General features: G+C 47.6%; 1 protein-coding gene across 4 annotated transcripts in view; it reads left to right on the forward strand.

Moving 5' to 3' along the window:
• WSB2 (WD repeat and SOCS box containing 2) overlaps positions 1-21,969 on the forward strand; it is a 263,989-nt gene that overhangs the window by 775 nt on the left and 241,245 nt on the right. For all 4 annotated transcript variants that reach the window (XM_069619202.1, XM_069619204.1, XM_069619201.1 and 1 more), the window contains exon 2: positions 8,710-8,749. In XM_069619202.1, coding sequence (XP_069475303.1) covers positions 8,710-8,749 — 40 coding nt within the window. The remainder of the gene's footprint in view (positions 1-8,709; positions 8,750-21,969) is intronic.

Consider the following 21,969-nt stretch of genomic DNA (forward strand, 5'->3'; position numbering starts at 1 on the left):
GTGCTGGGAAAGGGATACTGCTATAGTTTTGTATGCTTCTTGCTGCTTTGTCTTATAGTTGTGCTGAAGGGGTGCACACTGGGGTATAGATCGCTTTTGTCGAATACGTTTTTGCCACATTTTTTCTGTTTCTTTTTACAAAGAAGCATGTAAATGGTAAGGTGTTTATTGGGGGTGGCTGGGTGAGAATGAGGAACGATACAACTAAAAAATAAAATACACTTCGTAGCTAAGCCCTTTGATTGGGCTTCGGTACAAACTGCAGAGCCCTAAGCATGTGCATTGTGGTGGGTGAGAAGGACAGAGGCAGTTTGGTTCAGTTCTAGTACTTTTTTTTTTTTAATACGAGTATATAATCACCGAAGTGATTTTTACAAGAAGTACCTTTATTTTCGGTACCAACCAAACGAAAACTCCTACCTATCCCTAAGCGAAGGGTTTTCTCTTCCTAACGCAAAACTAACCACAGCACTCGTCTACAGAGAAGAGGGTCCTCTGTCCAACTCATCTATCCCTGTCACTATACAAAAGAACTAAGGGGCAGGATAATGACTGTTTTCTGCTTCTCAGCAATGTCACTTTAATAAGTCGTTTTTAAATAGCTCTTTTTTTAATTATGTTTTGTAAAGGTTCTGCAAAGGTATTATATTTTTGTAAATGAACCAAATACAAAAAAAAAATTAAAAAAAATAGCTCTTAGCAATTGTTTTGATAAATTCACTTGGTTCCAAAATGGGGGTTTCCAGCTTTGACACAGTACTTTGTGCTCTCCCACTTGACCTAATAATACTGATTATCCTTTCTTGTTACACAGTCCACTCCCTTCCTTGGCTGGGCCAGTTAGTCACTCTCCCAAACAATCTCCCTTTCTTTGTACTTCCTTCGTTATTGGGACAAGTCTTAAGATTCCTGCAGTGATCTTTATCTTTCTCCTTTCGGATTCCTTTTCCCCAACGCTTCCTGTCTCCAGCTCTCTTCTTGGTTGTCTTTCCAGAACTCCTTCTCTTTTTATGATGCACAGCTGGGCCTTCCCCAGTGTATGGTCATAGTCCTTCTTTCCTTTCACTTGAGTGCTCTGCATTACTGGATTACTCCTCTTCACAGTACCTGATGCTCGAGTGATATTTATTACTCTCACATTCTTCTTCACAGTATCATCAAGATATACTTCCTTGTGACATATCTGTGGTTTTATAAACATTGATTTGGTCTTCTTGATCTTCCTGAAGCTTAGTTAGAAATATGGTTGGCAAATGTGTAATTCAGGGAGTTCTGTGGAACAGAAGTCCTTATCTCCAAGGGATGAGGGGTCTCTCCCTGTGAGGTACCACCTATCTCTACCCCTAGGGAGTTTATTCTGTAGCAGGCTCACCTCCTAAGCCTCACAGGGAAAGACTCCTCATCCCGGGGAAAAGTGACTGAATCCTGCAATCCGTCATACTATTCAAACACAACACAATTAGGGCTTTATCCACTTCATATTGTATCTATGTCACACATTTGTTACATTACACCATGCCACTGGGGCACAATGGGCCCAACCACTAGGGCTCAAAGGTTATATCCAACTCCTAGCATACACAACTATTTAGTGGAGGACATAAGTCCATTGTGTCACTGCTTCTCCCTACCCCACGTTTTTCCCCATGCATTCTTCTGTACACGTCCAACTCTTGGCACTGACTCATCTATCAGATGGCTTGGCAAGCGCAATGCTCGCCTGATAAAGAGATGCTTTCTTATAAAGCCCCCAAACTCCGTGGGCCCTTTTGAGCACCTCTCAACTCTATTACACTTCCACCCACCAACTAAATCTAGTTAGTGCTTCGTTCAGCCAAGAGTTTGCCATCAGAACATGCTCAAATCTTAATCAAACTGCACATTCATGATACCCTTTTATTTCACATACAGAGAACTAACTGCAGTTAGTAACACTCCCTACTACTAGAATCATCCTGTCCCTCTCTTGCCAATTGTTTTTCACATTGAATTTGTTCTTTTTACTGCCTCTTTCCTATCAGCTCCCAAACCCTACTCCTCCTTTCCACACACTAAGGTCTGGTGGGTCACGATGGCAAGACGAGACTCTGTAAGACCCCTATGGTGGTGACGGCACAGTATAAATATGGTATAACATAGCCACATGTTTATATAGCTCTGCCCCCTTCAGTGATTACAGCCACTTTCTATCACTTTTCCCAGACTTAAAGTCTCAGAAGGTGAGAATTGCATCCCCCTGTAAAGGCCTGGTTGGTAAACAGATGTGATTACATGGAGAGCAGACCACTGCAGGCTTCCCAGATCATATTATTTGTATTTATAAGGCATGTGTCTTCCTCTGCAAGGCCCATATTTTGAGAACAAAAGCAAAACATTTGGTCCTTTGCTGATTTCCAGAGGATGTCAGTATCCTGGTCTGCTTCAAGGCCTGGCTGCATTTCCTTGGCACCAAACATCCCCCTCCTGCATCTGTTTGGGCGTGGGGGGATTTAACGTGGCTATCCAGGCCATGTTGCTGGCTTTCATTCACAAATGTAGCGTTTAACGTCCTTTTCTTTTCCCCATTGCTTTTACATTTCCACAAAACAGGGTAACATAACATTTCTTTGCAATCAAAACTCCTGTCAAAGACTTATATTTCACTTCTTTGTATATTTCATTAAGCCAAGCTGATAGTCAAGGCTGTAAATGAGAAAACAGCCACGATGCAGGCCTTAATTTGGTTTTGAATCCAATAAAATGCTGATTTATTTCGTATGCCTTGAATTTTACTATTTTATGTGGTTTTACTTTTACTGCCTGTGCACCTAGCATATAGCTTGTCTGTCATTATAAACTGTCTACATACCTAGTACATGTCTGTGCTGTCTTTATCATAAACTGTCAACCTACCTGTCAGTCATTGCTGTAATTGTCTGCATATCAAGTATATGGCTAGGTTGTTTTTCTAAAATTGTATGAACACTGAGTGCAGGGCTGAGCTGTCTTTCTTACGGCCTTCTGCACACATAGCACATAGCTGGGCTATCTTTCTTATAATGTCTGTATAGCTAACTCCTAGCTTGTTTGACTTCATACTAACTCTCTGCATACCTAACACATAGCTGGGCAGCCCTTACTATAACTGCTTTGCATACCGGAGTACAAAGCTGGCCTGTCCTACCACAACTCCAACGTCAGTCCACATCCCCCTGGAACTGCATTGCTTTTGCATTTGCCATCACAGGGTCCCTTGATTTGACGGATCTATGTGACTACTGTGGAAAAAAAGTACTGCAGCCGAAAATGTCGAATTTATATTTTCCTGCACAGTTTAATGAAATTATATGTGGAGCGAGACCTCCTGCAACTTCCCCGATGCATCCTTTAATACCCTAAGCCACCCCCAAATATAATTGCGTTAAAATGCACAGTATAAAATTCAGCATTTTCGGCTTTGGTATTTTATGCAGTGCAGTAATGGGGTGATACCGATTTGACAGGCAGATGGTCACCAGGTTTCCTTAGGTAATCCACCCCTGCATCTAGCCAGAACTCTGCCCAATAATACACCATGTTCACCATAATGTCATATGGCCCATATAGTTTAAAAAGTCTGTCCTTTCTATTATATAATTGTAACAATTATCCTCTCCCTTGCACAGGATACTATTCTAGTTTTGGTTCAGCGAGGGGGGGGGGGATTCTTTGTCTTATTTCCCTTTTGTCTTCCCCTAACTTTTATTCAGCACACAGCCAACTCTTGGCTCCGACACCTGTCAGCGGGCTCAGCATTATCAGGTCTCTTGTGTGCTCCTCATAATGGAACCCCTTACGAATACCGGATTTTCAGCCGCCACAACTCACAGGAACTCCAGAGCCCATCTCGAGGCCATCACACATCCAAAACTCTACTTTAAATGATACAAACACAATGCACCACTACCTGTTAAAATAATTAGATTGTCTAGTATGGTCAATTCTTCTTTTCAGGACCTCTTTTTTTGCCAAAAGCCATACAAACATCCAAGCAATCACGATTGCTCAACCGTTTGTGAACTTATTCTTTGGTTGTGACCTATGCTGTCTTGTCTTGTCTTGTTTTCTTTCTCCCCCTCTGCCATTGCCCCCTTACCTTTTACCCATTTCCTTTTCACCCACAGTCTAGTTTATTCCCTGGGTGGGGGGGTCACACAGTTTGCCCACACGGACAAGGTTTTGTTGCTATAATACCACTAAGGTGGTGAGCTGCGCAGTATAAAAAGCCAATTAACATTACATAACTTTGGACATATACTCTTGTTGTAGATGGTCAATCTTACATTGCACGTTTCCTTGCACATGTTTTTCTTTTTCAGATGCTGTGGGCAGGCTACAGCTCACTTTCATTTTTAATTCAGCACTTTTCTCTGCATCGACTTCGGTGTAGATTTCCCTACATAATCGGTGTAGATTTCCCTGCATAATCCTTCAAACATGTATTGCATTCAATACTGCATGCATCACCTACAATAAGCCACTTTACCTGGCTGAGAAACTCGCAACCAGAAGCTACAACTTCGGATAGCTGGAAAAGAGCAGAGAAAGGGGAAAGAAAACGTAAACTGCACTTTTCCTGCTGCAAATCTGTCTCTGGAATAAGTTACCAAAGCCGATATGACTGCCTCCTCCATCCTACATTTCAGGAAGGACCTGAAAACCCTAATATATCAAAGATGTTGCTGATTGCTCCACTGAGCCCTAATTCTCCCCCTCTCAAGCTCCTCCCCCATAAATCCCAGCTCATCTGCTACCCCTGTCCCTTTGCGTGTAACTCCCTAGTTACGTCTCTGATTTACAGTGCTCCATTGATTTTCATCTAGGTTCATGCTTTTTAAATTTTATTTAGTCATTTTTACAGCGCCTTTCCGCATGGGTGTGGTCCCAACGCACTGTAGGTTGAAAGCCCTTGGAGGGACCAAAGTATGGGAAATGTTAGGGGGTGCAAGTATGCGTGTGTGCATAATGGGCATAAAAGGTTAGGAGGGCTTGGCCGAGCTTCTGCTAGCCACCCATATCTAATTGGCATGTGTCTGGGTGGAGAGATGTTCACTTAGGAAATAAGCTGGAGAGTGTGTTTGTAAGAGGATAGTCATTTATGTGTGTAGTTACAGTTCGAATATCCGCCGTTAAAGGTAACTACATTCTTATGTCAGAAGTGTTGTGCAAAGTGTCATTCAAGTTGTATGTTAATGCAGACTGCAGAAGTGTGGCTGCGCCTTTGGCTAATTCTAAAAGGGTGGTGTGCAAGAGGAAACCTGCTTTGGTTATAATCAAATGAAATCCTAGAATTGGTACATTCCGGAAATGTATACATCCGGTTGATAAATTATGGTGGATATATTCTGCATGCTTCCTGCTATCATTAAGTTGCTACATTAAAGACGCCACTTAACAGTAAAGGCAGCATTCTGCCATCACCTGGTTTCCCTGTAGTGGAACACATTGTGCAATTGCCTCAGCCATAGCATGGTCGCCCTCATGGACTCTACTAAGTGCAGCACCCTGGTCAACTGCCCAACCCTTCCAAGTGCTATACAATGGCTATCGCAGGAGCTCCTCTGGTGCAAAGGCTGCAGTCTGTGCATTACAAGGCTTCCCTTGCAGAAACCTCTGAGTGCAACACCCAGGTCATCCTTGGACATTTTTCCAAGTGCACCACAATGGCTAACCACACAAGTCTTCTAAGCGTAACACGTTGACTGCCCTAATGGATATTCACAAAGCAAACCCTTGGCTGCACTTAAAAATGATCTAGGAGCAGAAACAGTGGCCACCTTTATAATGTGGTTCAACACGTTGACCACCCTCATAAATATCTCAGTGCAATACAGTGCCAACCCCCCACAATCTGTCTAGGTGCAATACGTTGACCACCCCCATAATCCGTCTAGGCGCAATACGTATACCACGCCAGAATCCATCTATGTGCAATACATAGCCCACCCCCAGTCTCCCCTCAAATACATCTATCAGGGTATCTAATGAGTGCAGCAGGTAATCTACACAATGTTCCGATTTGAGGGTAGTAATGAAGAAGTAGCAGGGTTTTTATTTGAGCACAGTAATGGCTATGGCTGCATTCATACCACCTTAGCTTATTTGTTGTCGTAGGGTGCTGTCAGGCTGCCATGGGCAAACAGGAATGGGAGCTGCCCAGATATTTGCACTTTGCCCTGGGCTCTTAGCCAGCTCCCGGTGGCAAGGCTGTTCTGGGATGGCCTCTGAAATGCAGCTCTTCCGGTCAGATGAGGGGACATGGATCAATGAGAACCAAATGAGTGTTTGCGGGGAGGGAGGAACATGGAATGAATGAATGAATGAATGAAGGTGGATGGGAGAAGGTAGAGGGAAAGCACTCGGAGGAGGCTGCCGCGACAAAGGCAGAGGGACATCTGACTTCCTTAGCCAATTTCCAAGGGATGGGTGGGGAGAGGTTGAAAGACAGGAACAAAGCACTACAGCACATAGCCAAGGAACCCTACATGCAGATCGGCTAGAAAAATGGATTGCAAACTATAGTAAAAAGATGGCTACAGATTACAATCTGCAAAGGCAGAGGGAAAGCGCTCGGTGGAGGCTGCCAGGACAAAGGCAAACATCCCAAAACATACGAAGCCTACAGCTGCCATAATGCAATTTGATGTAAACCTAAATATTTTCTCCTCTAGGTTTTATTAATTATTGTCCTTAGGCTAATCGGTAAAAAACAGTGTGATAAGGTGACCTGATCATGGTCATAAGTTTAACACAATTGTGCAGATTGTTATTCATAGAACCATAGTTGTGTAACCTTCAGCATTAACCATATTATTGTCTGGCCGCAATTCAGGAATGGTGTGCCGCCAATGATCTCTGCATTAATGCCAGTAAGATTGAGATCCTCCTCATCGGGACACATGCGCCCTCCTTTTCTCTCTCTCTCTCTCTCTCTCTCTCTCTCTCTCTCTGGCTGCCCACTCTGGGCCCCCTTCCTTCTCCTTCCTGTGAGGCTAAGAAACTTGGGGTCATCTTCGACTTTACCCTCTCCTTCTCTCTCACATCTCTGACGTCTCTAAGAAGTCAAACTTTCAGCTGCACCTCCTCAGAGGTATTCTTTTTCTCACTTTGCCCCAGAGGCTCACTGTCTCCAGAGCCCTGGTCCTCTAAAGGCTGGACTACTGCAACAGCCTCTTTCTAAATCTGCTTGCTTCTACTCTTCAACCTTTTCAACTTATCCAGAACAGGACTTCGAGACTTGTCCTTGGCCTCAAGCCCAGGTATCTCTCCAGCTCTGAAATCTCTTCACTGGCTCCCTGTGGCTGCAAGGATCAAGTTCAAGGCCCTGGGGCCTGGGATCTCACTACCTCCAACCTTCTCTTCCTAAACATCTTCCTTCTCAAGCTCTCCGTTCTTCCACCTCCAACTATCTGAGGGTCAGACACTTCTTCAAGCAGAGAGTGGGGGGCAGATCTCTCTCCTTGAGTGGGGCCTCCCTCTGGAACAGCCTAACTGCCTCTCTCAAACTTGAGCAGATCCACCTCCGGTTCCGGAAGCAACTCAAGACCTTCCTTTTCATTTCCGCTTTCTTTCTTCCTCTCCCCTGCTGATGTCCATGACTGCTGCGCGCACTGGTCACCTGGCTACCCTCTGAACTCTGGCCCAGGCTCCTGAATGTCCAGTTGCCCTCCCACTGCCCCCGGTGTCCCCCAGCATTTAAGGGTCTGCACCTGTAACCCTACAGTCCCTTCTCTCTGCACTTATGAGCCAACCGCTGGCTGTAACTTATTGAGTTACCTGCACTTCTCCCCTCCCTCTTTCCCACACTTGCGCAATATGAATGATACAAGGCCTAGTAAGATTGTTGTTTTGTCCTCCTTTTTGTTTCCGCCTCCTTGCTTTGTCACGCCTAGAAATACTTATGTACAGACACGTTATAAATGTCATATATCATTGAAATATGACAGTTCATTGAATATCTGTAGCCAAAAGCATGCTTTACTGAATTAGTGATGCACCTTTAGGTCTACGCGATCTGTATGAAGTGAAATGCAGAACATAGTAGTTCTTGTAGTATATTTTTATATTACTTTGCTTTGCATTCACTAGAATCCCTCACTCCATACAGGGCTAACCATTTGTAGCACAGTGGTGCATAAGACCTGTCCCATTTCTCCCTGCTTGTACTGAATGTTTCTAACCACACTCTTCTTACAGTCTTCTCTTGACTCTGTTGAACTTGGCTGCTAGACTCAGCAGTCTCAGAATTATTATTGTTGGGCTTGTTTTGGGACAATAAACATACTTCCTGATCAATAAGCCTCCATAATTCACGGTTCCGCTTGAGCCTAACACACAGCCCCACACCACTACTATATCTTGCTTTCTTTGAAACTGCCCTCATGCAAATACTTCCAACTGTTACAGACCACAGAATTTACAGGTGCTGTCTAGTGGAGACAGAGATGTATTGTGCTGGGGAAAGTCCTTCACTTAAAGAACAATGTGTACAGTGTCTGGAAGGGCTACAAGTATTGTGTTTTTGTGTGTTTGTGTTCGAGATTTAGAGAGGGACCTGGGGTATTTTTCGTTTGGTTTAAAGAGTATTGGAAGCTTGTTACATCAGCCGCCACCTTAGCCTTCACGGTTCAATTGTCTAGTTCCTTCTTTATTGTTGGGCTCTGCATTTATTGCTTACTCATTTCTTCTTAGATGGAGCACATTCAAGAAGGATTTTGTGAACTATCTGCAGGTAGGTGATTTAATTTAGATTTGCGTTACATTTTATTCACCAGAAAATTTGATGTTGTAAATTCTGTTGATTCACTCGTATATTTGTTTTAAAGTCCCTCGTAATATATGCTGTAATTTACAGGTCAACTGTTAAGTTTATGCTTTAGAGTAGAATATACTGTTGGAGCCGTACGTGGGTTTAATAGGTCTTTACTGGGTTCAAGGTTCAGGTAAGTACATGAGGGCAGTTAAGTAAATAACATAGGCAGGGAGAGACATCCACCGGCCCCCTTGTCCATTCAGTTCCAGGTCCCAACTGCTATCCTTGGAACACTCATGCTCAGTGGAACACTCATGCACAGTTCAGTCCAAACATTCCATAACAACACTCTGGACATGAGCTAAGCATACACACCATGGACAGGGAGCAGATAGATCAAAAACATAACACATCTTCCTCCTATACATAACCAGACAACAGCAGGATAAAAACACAAGGAGAAGATGCACAATTGCTCTGAACTAAGGTGATACTGACCACACAGGTCAAATCCTCCTGAATACAAACTCTTACAAACCAAGCTACTGCCCAGAGCAATACATTGCTGACCTCACCATTCCTTACACTAGCTTAATAACAGCTAAGAACCCCCACATAAACATGCATCAACTCTGCGGCGGGACCACCACAGACGTCAAGCGCAGGGAACCAGCCCTCATTCTCCAGTCAACCATGACCACCATATAACAAGCCAATCATTATCATCAAACCTCCAACTAAAAGCTGTGCACAAAGACCTTCTGAACCTAGCACAAAATGCCAGGACTAACAATTCCTACAATAAGTACGGCTGACGGGACTATTCCCATCAACAAGTTCCAACCACTAAACACAAAGCTGACCACTGCCCATGGCACACCAGCACATAACCAGTCACTCTTACGCACATCCCACACAGTCTCAAATTCAGCATTAAACATGGTGAATTTTACAAGAAAAATCTGCACCCGAATTAGAACCATAGTTTAAGCCTGCAGAGAGATACTGTGTGTGCACATGGAAAAAATTAATTGGTTAAAGATACATTTCATCTGTGTGTACCTGTGGAAAAATAATTGATTGAATATACAATGCATCACATGTATCAACATTTGCATTTTCTTATCTTTAGTGGATTGCTTTCCCTTTAAACAAAGCATCAGTTGCACTGCTCAACTAACAACACATGCTTATGGGCATGTTCATCAATGGCACCACGCCTCAGCAAACAACCGTAATGGCATACAGTATGCCAAATTAGCAAACAATATGCCCAACCGTGACACCTCCTTTGCCATAGCAGAGGTATCTCACATGGACATCAAATGCACCTCCTATGCCGGACCAATGGCATCTCAAATGCAAAACTGTGGCACCTCCTATGCCGGACCAATGGCATCCGAAATGCCAGACTAATGGCACCTCATGTGCCAAGACCATGGCCTAACGACTCCACAAACAGACACTGCCTGTCAATACCATAGCGCTCTTCATGAATTGGTGAATAACTCTGCCCTTCCCCGAACAGACCAATAGACGAATTGGACTTAAAAGTGGAACATGCAATAAATCAATAAACGCCTCCCTAATCCAAACATTCAAGTCTGCAGAGTCCTCTTGGTATAGTTCCTAGAAAGAATTGTAAAGTTATGTAATACATCAACCACCACAGCACTCAGTATCAACACTTACTCCAAACACTGCAGTGACACCCCACAACGACCTTGAAGTATCAAATGAACATTGCATTCTGCGCTAAAATTATGTGACAGCACAATCAACAAGAACTATGCTGCAACACATGTATATCAATGCATCCAAGTCACGAAAGTAGCACAAAAAAACTTCCTGTGCCTGAAGGAAAACATTCAAACAGTACCCGAAAACTTCAACACGGCAGCAGCACAAACCATGTTAAATGGAGAAAAAAAACAGCATTAATGTAAACACAGGGCACGCTATGAATCAAAATACACTGTTCACATAAACTGTTACTTGACATTCTCACTGCTTTGACATTGAAGAGTCGAAACGTGTCATTTTCCTTTGTTTTGATGAGCACTAAAGTCATCCAGACCACTTAATTCTCTCTTCTCTTGATGGTCCAAGCAAAAAAAAAAAACATCTCCGCTTTAGAAGCAATTAAAATCAATAACGTACAGAGGACTTTACGATTCGTTTTGTTTCTTCGCTCAAGATACGCCGTTGCGTACATCCGACTGTTGCAGTGTAACTTGGAGCACGTTGGACAACGTTGAAGGGTCCTTTATGTGATGCTGGAAATGCATCAGAGGGACAGGGCCTCTGAATCCTTGTCCTTTACTGCTTTCTATCATGTGTTCTGTCATGTTTTCTGCCCAGGAGTCCATGTGGGACTCCTGGCAGTGCAGCTCTCTCTTTTGGTTTGGTGAACAGACCCATGGGATACCCTTATGGCACCCATGGGTAGGGCTACAACCCTGTGCCCCTAGTGTATGTTTTTGGGCACCTGTGGGTGGCCCACAGAGCAGGGTATGGGCTGGTGGCAGCTCCATGCTGAATTTGACAGGTGCTCTGGGTGTCCTCCATTTTGGGATACCCAGGCCCTGCCATTGGGATCAGTTGATTCCTGATAGGAAACAAGATGGCCCCTGTGGCCTCTTGCTTTCTATTGCCTGTTACCTTGTTTTCCCAAAGTCCTGGGAAGCCCTGACTCTGTCCCTTCCCCCTGACTGGCTGTTGGGTGGAAGTTCCATATATGGTGTTGTTGTGAAGGCCCAGCTAGACTGACTGGAGCCTTCCCAGTGACTGTATGTTGTGGCTACCTCCTGTGGGTGGGACCTGGGTGAATGGAGTGTGTGACCAATATACACTCCTTGTTGTGGTTGTCTGGTTTCTGGCATGAGAGACAAAGACTGAGACAGCCCTGCCCGAAACTGGCCTGAATGCAGTGTGTAGTGTTGAATGGCTGGGTACTTGTCCCAATCCACATTCCTTGTTGTGAGTGTCTGAAAGGGAGGAGTGTGGCCTGAATGCACTGTGTGCCTGATTGGCTGACTGACTGCATGAATGCCCTTCTGTATGATTGGCTGCTGAGTGTGTGCCAGCAGTGTGGATGAGAGACAGAATAGTATATCTGGGGACCTCGCACCACTGGTAATTGGTTCAGAAAGGTTCAGAAGGGTTCAGGGAACGTTCAGAAGCGTTCTGGAGCTGAGTCTCCACTCTAAGAGTAACTTGAACTGCTGATCCTCGACGTCCAGCTGGAAGAAGAAGACTTGCTGTTGCATTTGCTTCGACCGATTCGAAGGCTGTCGAAATCGTCGAAGACTGACCCGAGAGAGGACCTGGTAAGACGCCCTCTTCCCGTGCTCCGAGGGACCATCGAGCTCCGCTCCATCTTCGCCGAAGCGTCCTGGAAGACAGACCCTCGAGACGGGACCGCCGAGGAGATCGAAGTGAAGCACCTGGACATCGCCGCCGTCGAAGTCCATGGCCGTCGACCAGGGTTTGCAGGTTTGTGTAACCGCTGGAGGCCCGTCGAAGTTGTGTTGCCCAGCCTTGGGAACCACTTGACGCCGTGCCGCCGACGACTGGAGCCGTCTGCTCCTTTGCCTAAGAACATTCGAATCGAAGGACTCCCTCGTCCGCACCGTCGACCGCTTTATCCTGCCGGAGAAAGTCGAGGACGACCGACGCGCCGAGGAGAAACCTGCCGGTGGGTTTCCCGCCACCCGAAGACCACAAAGACTCGAACGACTCGACGCCCTTGCTGGGCCTCCGTCTCCACAATCTTTGCGGTCCAGAACTATTGTCAACGAGGTGCCCCGCACGCCTCTGCCTTGCAGGACGCCACCGCTCGGACGAAGCTGCCGCCTCATCGACGCCGTTCTACCCTGTTTGTCGACGGACGTTCGACGCCCCGTGTCTCCCGCTTGAAAGGGAAGGCATTCAAGAAGGGCCGTCGATTCCCCGTCGCCGAACACCGAGTTCCTCGACGCTTCTCGACGCCTCTCGACGATCCGTGACTCCCGCTTGAAAAGGGGGTCGCTCAAGAAGGATCTGTCGACGCCTCTTCGAAGAACTCGACTCCACCAGGTACATTGGGGGGGTGAAAACATTATAAGAGAGAATAAGACTTGCAGAACAATATATGGACTGGGCTTGTGCTATATCTTTATTTTGCAGGTTGCCCAGGTGGGGGGGATCTCCACACAGAACTGTGTCCAGTGGTAGGGGCCAGTATTCTGCCTATTGCTCAACCATCTTATTTTCTCTCCTCTCTCTATTGCTGGTTTCACTATATTGATCTGTGTGACATTGTTACAGTATTGTTGATGCACTTTAATAAGATCTAATACAAAGGGTGGTACCACTTTAGAATTGTATATATTCGCCATTGTTGATTTTCCTGAGTACAAAGTGAGTTATTATGATAAGTGTACAAAACCTTGAATATTGATTATATAAAGACTGTGTTCTAACCAATACAGTGTGTGGACATTCCTTTGTGGGGGCTTGGGGACTACACTGTACTTAAGAACCAGCCTGCATCACCTCCTGAGAAGCTAGGCCTTGATTGCTCGACCATTGCTACCGTACTAGAGAATCTTGGCTGGGGTCCTCTGTGCCTCTCTTCTACCATATAGAGAGCAGAAGTACAGACACCCCCCACCGGTCTTCTTATCACACTGGTGGCAGAAGTGGGATGCTTATGGTTTTAAGAATCAGTGTATAACCGTGCCACTTACAAAGGATATCCGCACTTTATTAAATCAAGGTTTAGTTGTGTACAAGATAACTGCATTACAAACAATGGAGTCTATTGCAAATGGCAAATTGACTCGGATGAGCTTGGAGGCTCTCCAGAGTGCTTGTCAAGCCAGGGAGTTAGACTTTGTGGATAAGTCTAGGGCTGAGCTGATAGCTGCCCTGGTGGACTACCAGACTGATGGTGAAACTCTTGATGAGAGGGGGAATGCAACCATTGAGGACTCTGCCCCTGGGGTTTCTGCTGAATCTGTTTCTGGGAATGCCGCCATTCCTGCTGCCTCTGTTCCAAACCCCAGCAATTCCTTGGAGCTTGAGTTATTAAGGATGAAATTGGCCTTTGAATACCGCAAGTTGGAAATAGATGCTGAACTTAAGAAAGAGGAGTTGGCTCAACAAGTGGAGCTCAAGAATAGGTATCTTGAATTCAGAAATAAGGACCTTGAACTCAAGAGCCAGGACACTGAATGTCAGAGGATCCAGCTAGAGAGAGCTAGAGTGGAGACTTCAGTTAAAACCAGTGAGAGTGTCAGGTCCCCAGCCACCAAGTTTATGAAAGATTTGGTTGGTGTATTTGTGGAGGGTTCAGATATCCTCCAATGGATTGAAGCGTTTGAAATGGCTTGTGCGATTCATGATGTTGATAAAAGAGATTGGGCTAAGTGTTTGTTAAGCAGAGTGCCTCAAACTGGATATGACTGTATTCTGAAGCTAAGTGTGGAAGAAAGGGGTCAGTATGAGTGTATGAAGTCTGCTTTGATTGCCAAGTTTGGCAAGACACCTACCCAATACCTTAGAAGGTTCAGGGATTTTAAGAAAAGAGAGAATGTGTCTTGGGTTGACTGGGTGAGTGCTGCGCACATGAACATGATGGGGTGGATCGATGGATACAAGGTTAAGACTTTTGTTGAATTGTCCCACCTCTTGTTTTTTGAGCATTTTTCTGAAGCCTGTTCACCAGAGCTGCGTCAGTATGTGGCTGACCAGAGCATTTTGGACCCCTTTAAGCTGGCTAGGTTGGCTGACAAGTGGGTCTCCCACCGGCTGGCCCCTAAGGACTCCAGTGGGAAGGACAAGGACAAGGAAAAGGGGGCCTCTCAGAAAGCTGAGGAGTCCCACAAGCAGTCACAGTCAGGTAAACCTAAACCTTCCTCTCCCAAGACCCAAAAATCTAGTGGGGATAAGTCATCTGTGGGTGGGAATAAGAGTAGTGGTCCACCTGCTGCAAAGCAGGCTCCCAGTGGTTCCAGTACCGTACCCCGCACTCCTGGCGCTTGTTGGGACTGTGGGGCTCTGGATCACAAAAGGGGTGACTCCAAGTGTAAAGGTAAGGCACTTGGAGTACAGGCTGTCAGCCTGACCTACCGTTACCCCGTGTCTGAGGTGGAGGCCACTGTCCTCCCCTCCTCTACCGGGATCACATTTGGTGCTCCGGTAGAGATTGCCTTAGTGTCCCTTGGGGCCTGGGACCAGTATGCAGAAGTACTGGCGACTATCCCACAGAACACCCGTAGGTTTTTGAGAAGTGTCCTCTTGAATGGCCAGCCTTCTACTGGTTTGAGAGACACTGGGGCAAGCATGACAGTGGTGGACAGGACCCTGCTCAAGCCAGAGGACTATGTAGGTGCTCCTCTGCAAACCACCAGGTTAGCTGGTGGGCCTCCCAAATTATCACCTGTAGCCTTAGTCACACTCATGATTGGAGACAAGACAGCAAAGCTTCCTGTCCTGGTTCAGGACAATGTCCCTGCTAACATTCTGTTAGGAAATGATCTAGTAGAGTTGGGGTTGATCTCGGAAGGTCTTCCCATGACTGCTGCTGCAGTCACTAGGTCACAGGTGACACCGGGTCTGGCTGTTAGTCAGGTACCCGAGCCAAAGGCGAGTCCTAAGGCAAGAAGAAGGAAGACCAAGAAGGCCACCTCTGTGGAGGGAACACCTTCTCTTCCTGCTGTTCCGACAGCACCCATTGGGATCCATGCTCCGGACGGGCTGGGTCCAGTGGAAAAGGTTCTCAACCGAGAGGATCATCCCGACCTTCAATGCTTGTTAGCTGAAGGGGGACCCTCCCGGGCAGACTTCTGTAAGGGACAGAGAGAGTGCCACTCTCTCGAGGGACTGAGGAAACAGGCCCTGTCCCAGGCACAAGGAGAAGTGCCTAGGACATTCCGAATTTATTGGGAGGGTGAGCTCCTTGTTAGTGAGCCCACTAAGCCTGAACCTGGTGCCCTCAAGAGGTTGGTGGTACCCCAGGTTTACAGGCCCTTCCTACTGCAGTTGGCGCATGAGGAGCCCTTGGCTGGTCATCTTGGGACCAAGAAGACTAAGCAGAGGCTCTCTGCCCATTTCTACTGGCCACGGATGGGAGTAGAGGTGGAGTCCCACTGCAGGACCTGCCCAACGTGTCAGTTGTCTGGCAAGACTGGAGGCAGTGTCATTGCCCCACTGCAGCCATTGCCAGTGGTTGGCACACCATTTGAGAGGGTGGGCATCGACATCGTCGGTCCCCTTGACCCTCCCACTTCAGGTGGACATCGGTTCATCCTGGTCTTGGTAGATCATGCCACCAGGTACCCTGAGGCAATACCCCTTCGGACTGTTACTGCCAAGGTGGTTGCCAGGGCTCTCCTGGGCATTTTCACCCGTGTTGGATTCCCCAAGGAGGTTGTCTCTGACAGAGGATCCAACGTCATGTCTAGTTACATGAAAACCATGTGGAAAGAGTGCGGGGTAACCTACAAGTTCTCCACCTCTTACCACCCACAGACCAATGGTCTGGTTGAGAGATTTAATAAAACTCTCAAGGGCATGCTAGGGGCTTTGGAAGAACCCCTAAGGAGGAAATGGGATCTCCTCCTGCCATGCCTGCTGTTTGCTTACAGAGAGGTACCTCAAGAGGGTGTTGGTTTCAGCCCCTTTGAGTTACTCTTTGGACATCCCGTGAGGGGGCCCCTCGCCTTGATCAGAGAAGGCTTGGAAGCCACCCCTCCAGGTCCCGCCAAGCAAGTGGGGGACTATGTGTTAGGCCTCAGACAGAGGATGACACAAATGATGGGTCAGGCAACAGCAAATCTCAAGGCCAGCCAGGAATTGAATAAGTACTGGCATGACCTTAAAGCCTCGCAAGTGGATTGTACTCCGGGACAGGAAATCCTTGTGATGGAGCCTACCAAGCCTAGAGCTCTGGCAGACAAGTGGACTGGACCCTTCAGGATCATCTCCAAGATGGGCGAAGTCAATTATCTGGTTGACATGGGAGCCTCTGGGGTAGCCCCTCAGATATTCCATGTCAACAAGCCAAGCCTTTCCACCGGCGAGCAGAAGTCTCATGTCTCTTGCTAGCTTCAGGGCGAGAAGAGGATGAGAGTGAGCCCCTTCCTGATTTGCTGCATAGCAACCCTCAGGATGGCTCGGTGGAGGGAGTACATCTCTCTCCGGATTTGACAACAGAGCAACAGAGGGCCTGCAGGGCTTTACTCCAACAGTATGCCTCTCTGTTTTCACTGACGCCAGGCCTTACACCGTGGTGTAGGCATGAAATTGACACTGGTGACCGTGTGCCTGTCAAAAGCAGGTGCTACCGTATGTCAGATACCGTCAAGAACCACATCCAGGCTGAGGTCGCCAAGATGTTGGATCTGGGTGTTATTGAACCCTCAACCAGTCCCTGGTCCAGTCCAGTGGTCCTTGTGCCCAAGGCAAGTTCCCAGGCGGGTACCAAGGATTGGAGGTTCTGTGTGGACTACCGAGGAGTCAATGCGTCACCAAAACTGATGCGCACCCATTGCCCAGGGCTGATGAGCTCGTGGACACCATAGGTGCTGCCAAATTTGTGAGCACCTTTGACCTTACCTCAGGCTATTGGCAAATAGCTCTGACGGACCATGCCAAGGAAAAGACGGACTTCTCAACACCTGAGGGACTCTACCAGTTTAGGGTCATGCCTTTTGGGTTGAAGAATGCCCCTGCCACCTTCCAGAGATGTCAACCATGCGCTCAGTGGGCTGGAAGCCTTTTGTGTGGCTTACTTAGACGACATTGCCGTCTACAGTTCCACCTGGGAAGAGCATTTGACACATCTGGATAAGGTGTTGCAGGCCTTGAAAAGGGCTAACCTCTCTATCAAGGCCACCAAGTGCCAGATAGTTCAGGGGAAAGTTACCTATCTTGGTCATGAGGTAGGAGGGGGTCAAATCCAACCTCTCCCCAGTAAAGTACAGGATGTACAGAACTGGGAGACTCCCACTACTCAAACCCAGGTGAGAGCCTTTTTGGGCCTCACTGGGTACTATCGCAATTTCATGGCAGACTATGGAACCATAGCTGCACCCCTGACAGCTCTAACTTCACCCAAACAGCCTAGGAAGGTTAATTGGACCGAAGACTGTCAGAGGGCCTTTGATGGCTTGAAAGAAAGTCTGTGTAGGGCACCTGTGTTGTGTGCGCCTGACTACAGCCGACCCTTCATCGTCCAGACGGATGCCTGCGACACCGGAATTGGAGCTGTCTTGTCCCAGTTAGATGACAAAGGGAGAGAACATCCTATCATATTCATCAGTAGACAACTCAAGGGTAGAGAACTTAGGTGGGCTACTGTTGAAAAGGAGTGTTTTAGCATAGTTTGGAGCCTTAAGCGTTTTAGGCCCTACCTTACGGGGTCTACCTTCAAGGTCCAAACAGATCATAAGCCCCTGAAGTGGCTTCTGCAAATGAAGGGTGAGAATCTGAAATTGCTCAGGTGGTCCATTAGCCTGCAAGGGCTAGACTTCACCATAGAGCACAGACCAGGGAAGAGTCACGATAATGCAGATGGCCTTTCCAGAAGGTATGTTGACCGTCTGGATGAGGGTGTCTATCCCGTGGGAGATTGGACACCCTCCACCTCAGTCTGGGGGGGGCGACTGTGATGCTGGAAATGCATCAGAGGGACAGGGCCTCTGAATCCTTGTCCTTTACTGCTTTTTATCGTGTGTTCTGTCCTGTTTTCTGCCCAGGAGTCCATGTGGGACTCCTGGCAGTGCAGCTCTCTTTTGGTTTGGTGAACAGACCCATGGGATACCCTTATGGCACCCATGGGTAGGGGTACAACCCTGTGCTCCTAGTGTATGTTTTTGGGCACCTGTGGGTGGCCCACAGAGCAGGGTATGGGCTGGTGGCAGCTCCATGCTGAATTTGACAGGTGCTCTGGGTGTCCTCCATTTTGGGATACCCAGGCCCTGCCATTGGGATCAGTTGATTCCTGATAGGAAACAAGATGGCCCCTGTGGCCTCTTGCTTTCTATTGCCTGTTACCTTGTTTTCCCAAAGTCCTGGGAAGCCCTGACTCTGTCCCTTCCCCCTGACTGGCTGTTGGGTGGAAGTTCCATATATGGTGTTGTTGTGAAGGCCCAGCTAGACTGACTGGAGCCTTCCCAGTGACTGTATGTTGTGGGTACCTCCTGTGGGTGGGACCTGGGTGAATGGAGTGTGTGACCAATATACACTCCTTGTTGTGGTTGTCTGGTTTCTGGCATGAGAGACAAAGACTGAGACAGCCCTGCCCGAAACTGGCCTGAATGCAGTGTGTAGTGTTGAATGGCTGGGTACTTGTCCCAATCCACATTCCTTGTTGTGAGTGTCTGAAAGGGAGGAGTGTGGCCTGAATGCACTGTGTGCCTGATTGGCTGACTGACTGCATGAATGCCCTTCTGTATGATTGGCTGCTGAGTGTGTGCCAGCAGTGTGGATGAGAGACAGAATAGTATATCTGGGGACCTCGCACCACTGGTAATTGGTTCAGAAAGGTTCAGAAGGGTTCAGGGAACGTTCAGAAGCGTTCAGAAGCGTTCTGGAGCTGAGTCTCCACTCTAAGAGTAATTGGAACTGCTGATTCTCGACGTCCAGCTGGAAGAAGAAGACTTGCTGTTGCATTTGCTTCGACTGATCCGAAGGCTGTCAAAATCGTCGAAGACTGACCCGAGAGAGGACCTGGTAAGGCGCCCTCTTCCCGTGCTCCGAGGGACCATCGAGCACCGCTCCATCTTCGCCGAAACGCCCTGGAAGACAGACCCCCGAAAGGCTGCCGACCCGAGACGGGACCGCCGAGGAGATCGAAGTGAAGCACCCGGACATCGCCGTCGACCAGGGTTCGCAGGTTTGTGTAACCGCTGGAGGCCCGTCGAAGTTGTGTTGCCCAGCCGTGGGAACCACTTGACGCCGTGCCGCCGACGACCGGAGCCGTCCGCTCCTTTGCCTAAGAACATTCGAATCGAAGGACTCCCTCGTCCGCACCGTCGACTGCTTTATCCTGCCAGAGAAAGTCGAGGACGACCGACGCGCCGAGGAGAAACCTGCCGGTGGGTTTCCCGCCACCCGAAGACCACAAAGACTCGAACGACTGGACGCCCTTGCTGGGCCTCCGTCTCCACAATCTTTGCAGTCCAGAACTATTGTCACCGAGGTGCCCCACACGCCTCTGCCTTGCAGGACGCCGACGCTCCGACGCCGACGAGCACCGCTCGGACGAAGCTGCCGCCTCATCGACGCCGTTCTACCCTGTTTGTCGACAGACGTTCGACGCCCCGTGTCTCCCGCTTGAAAGGGAAGGCATTCAAGAAGGGCCGTCGATTCCCCGTCGCCGAACACCGAGTTCCTCGATGCTTCTCGACGCCTCTCGACGATCCGTGACTCCCGCTTGAAAAGGGGGTCGCTCAAGAAGGATCTGTCGACGCCTCTTCGAAGAACTCGACTCCACCAGGTACATTGGGGGGGTAAAAACATTATAAGAGAGAATAAGACTTGCAGAACAATATATGGACTGGGCTTGTGCTATATCTTTTTTTTACAGGTTGCCCAGGTGGGGGGGATCTCCACACAGAACTGTGTCCAGTGGTAGGGGCCAGTATTCTGCCTATTGCTCAACCATCTTATTTTCTCTCCTCTCTCTATTGCTGGTTTCACTCTATTGATCTGTGTGACATTGTTACAGCATTGTTGATGCACTTTAATAAGATCTAATACAAAGGGTGGTACCACTTTAGAATTGTATATATTTGCCATTGTTGATTTTCCTGAGTACAAAGTGAGTTATTATGATAAGTGTACATAACCTTGAATATTGATTATATAAAGACTGTGTTCTAACCAATACAGTGTGTGGACATTCCTTTGTGGGGGCTTGGGGACTACACTGTACTTAAGAACCAGCCTGCATCACCTCCTGAGAAGCTAGGCCTTGATTGCTCGACCATTGCTACCGTACTAGAGAATCTTGGCTGGGGTCCTCTGTGCCTCTCTTCTACCATATAGAGAGCAGAAGTACAGACACCCCCCACCGGTCTTCTTTTCACACTTTACTCCAACTTTGATCGCACCACAGAACAAGCCATTGTTCCAGTCCTTCGGAACCCTTCTGCAGGATTCTCACAGCCTCCAACCATCGCTGACACCCAGCTGAACATGGTGACGTCACCATTCTGTAACAGAGCCTCGACCTGTACTAGGCTCCTGGCACCAACCCATACTCGCCACACAGGGCCAACCGCCTTCCATGTCTCTGGGGCCGAAAAGTCAACGCGACACTGCCAGCTGACTACCAACACCCAGGAGGCATCAAGACTGCACACAGGTATGTCGCTAGACAGTTCCCTGGACCCTTTACTCTGCCAGAAAGAAACAGACCCCTTCTTTATGCTCTCCCAACTCCGAACCACTCCCCAGGAGCTCACTATGGCGAGGAGCGTTCGCTGAGAGCTCTGTAGCTGTTGCAGTCAAGGTGCTCTGCGCTGCCCCCCAAACGATCAAAAACACAGTCTTTGACAGGCTCTAGCGTGGGGCAAGCTCACCTTGTGGCACAGGGACAGCATGGGGTGGCCGGTGGATGTCTCCTCTTCCTCTGGTGTTCTGACTCCTTTTCCATGCTACAGCTGCATGTGCCCGTCTCCAGATCCCTTTTCCTGAAGTGCAGGTTTCTTCCTTCCGCGTACACTCTCCAATAGACGTTCCCAGAAACAAATCCTCGTCACCAATGTTAAGTTTATGCTTTAGAGTAGAATATACTGTTGGAGCCGTATGTGGGTTTAATAGGTCTTTACTGGGTTCAAGGTTCAGGTAAGTACATGAGGGCACGTAAGTAAATAACATAGGCAGGGAGAGACATCCACCGGCCCCCTTGTCCATTCAGTTCCAGGTCCCAACTGCTATCCTTGGAACACTCATGCTCAGTGGAACACTCATGCACAGTTCAGTTCAAACATTCCACAACAACACTCTGGACATGAGCTAAGCATACACACCATGGACAGGGAGCAGATCAAACACATAACATCAACCCCCAGAAGCTAAGTTGAAAACAAAGCATCTAACTAAAGTTTCAGGCGTGACGAGACCAATAAAGAGGGAATTAGTATGTTTAATGCATTTAATAAGGTTGTCAAACATGCCATTATTTTTGCTTAGAAATATTTGATCAA

This window comes from Ambystoma mexicanum, chromosome 10 (genome assembly GCF_040938575.1).
Source record: "Ambystoma mexicanum isolate Mex_15411 chromosome 10, UKY_AmexF1_1, whole genome shotgun sequence".
Taxonomy (NCBI): Eukaryota; Metazoa; Chordata; class Amphibia; order Caudata; family Ambystomatidae; genus Ambystoma; species Ambystoma mexicanum.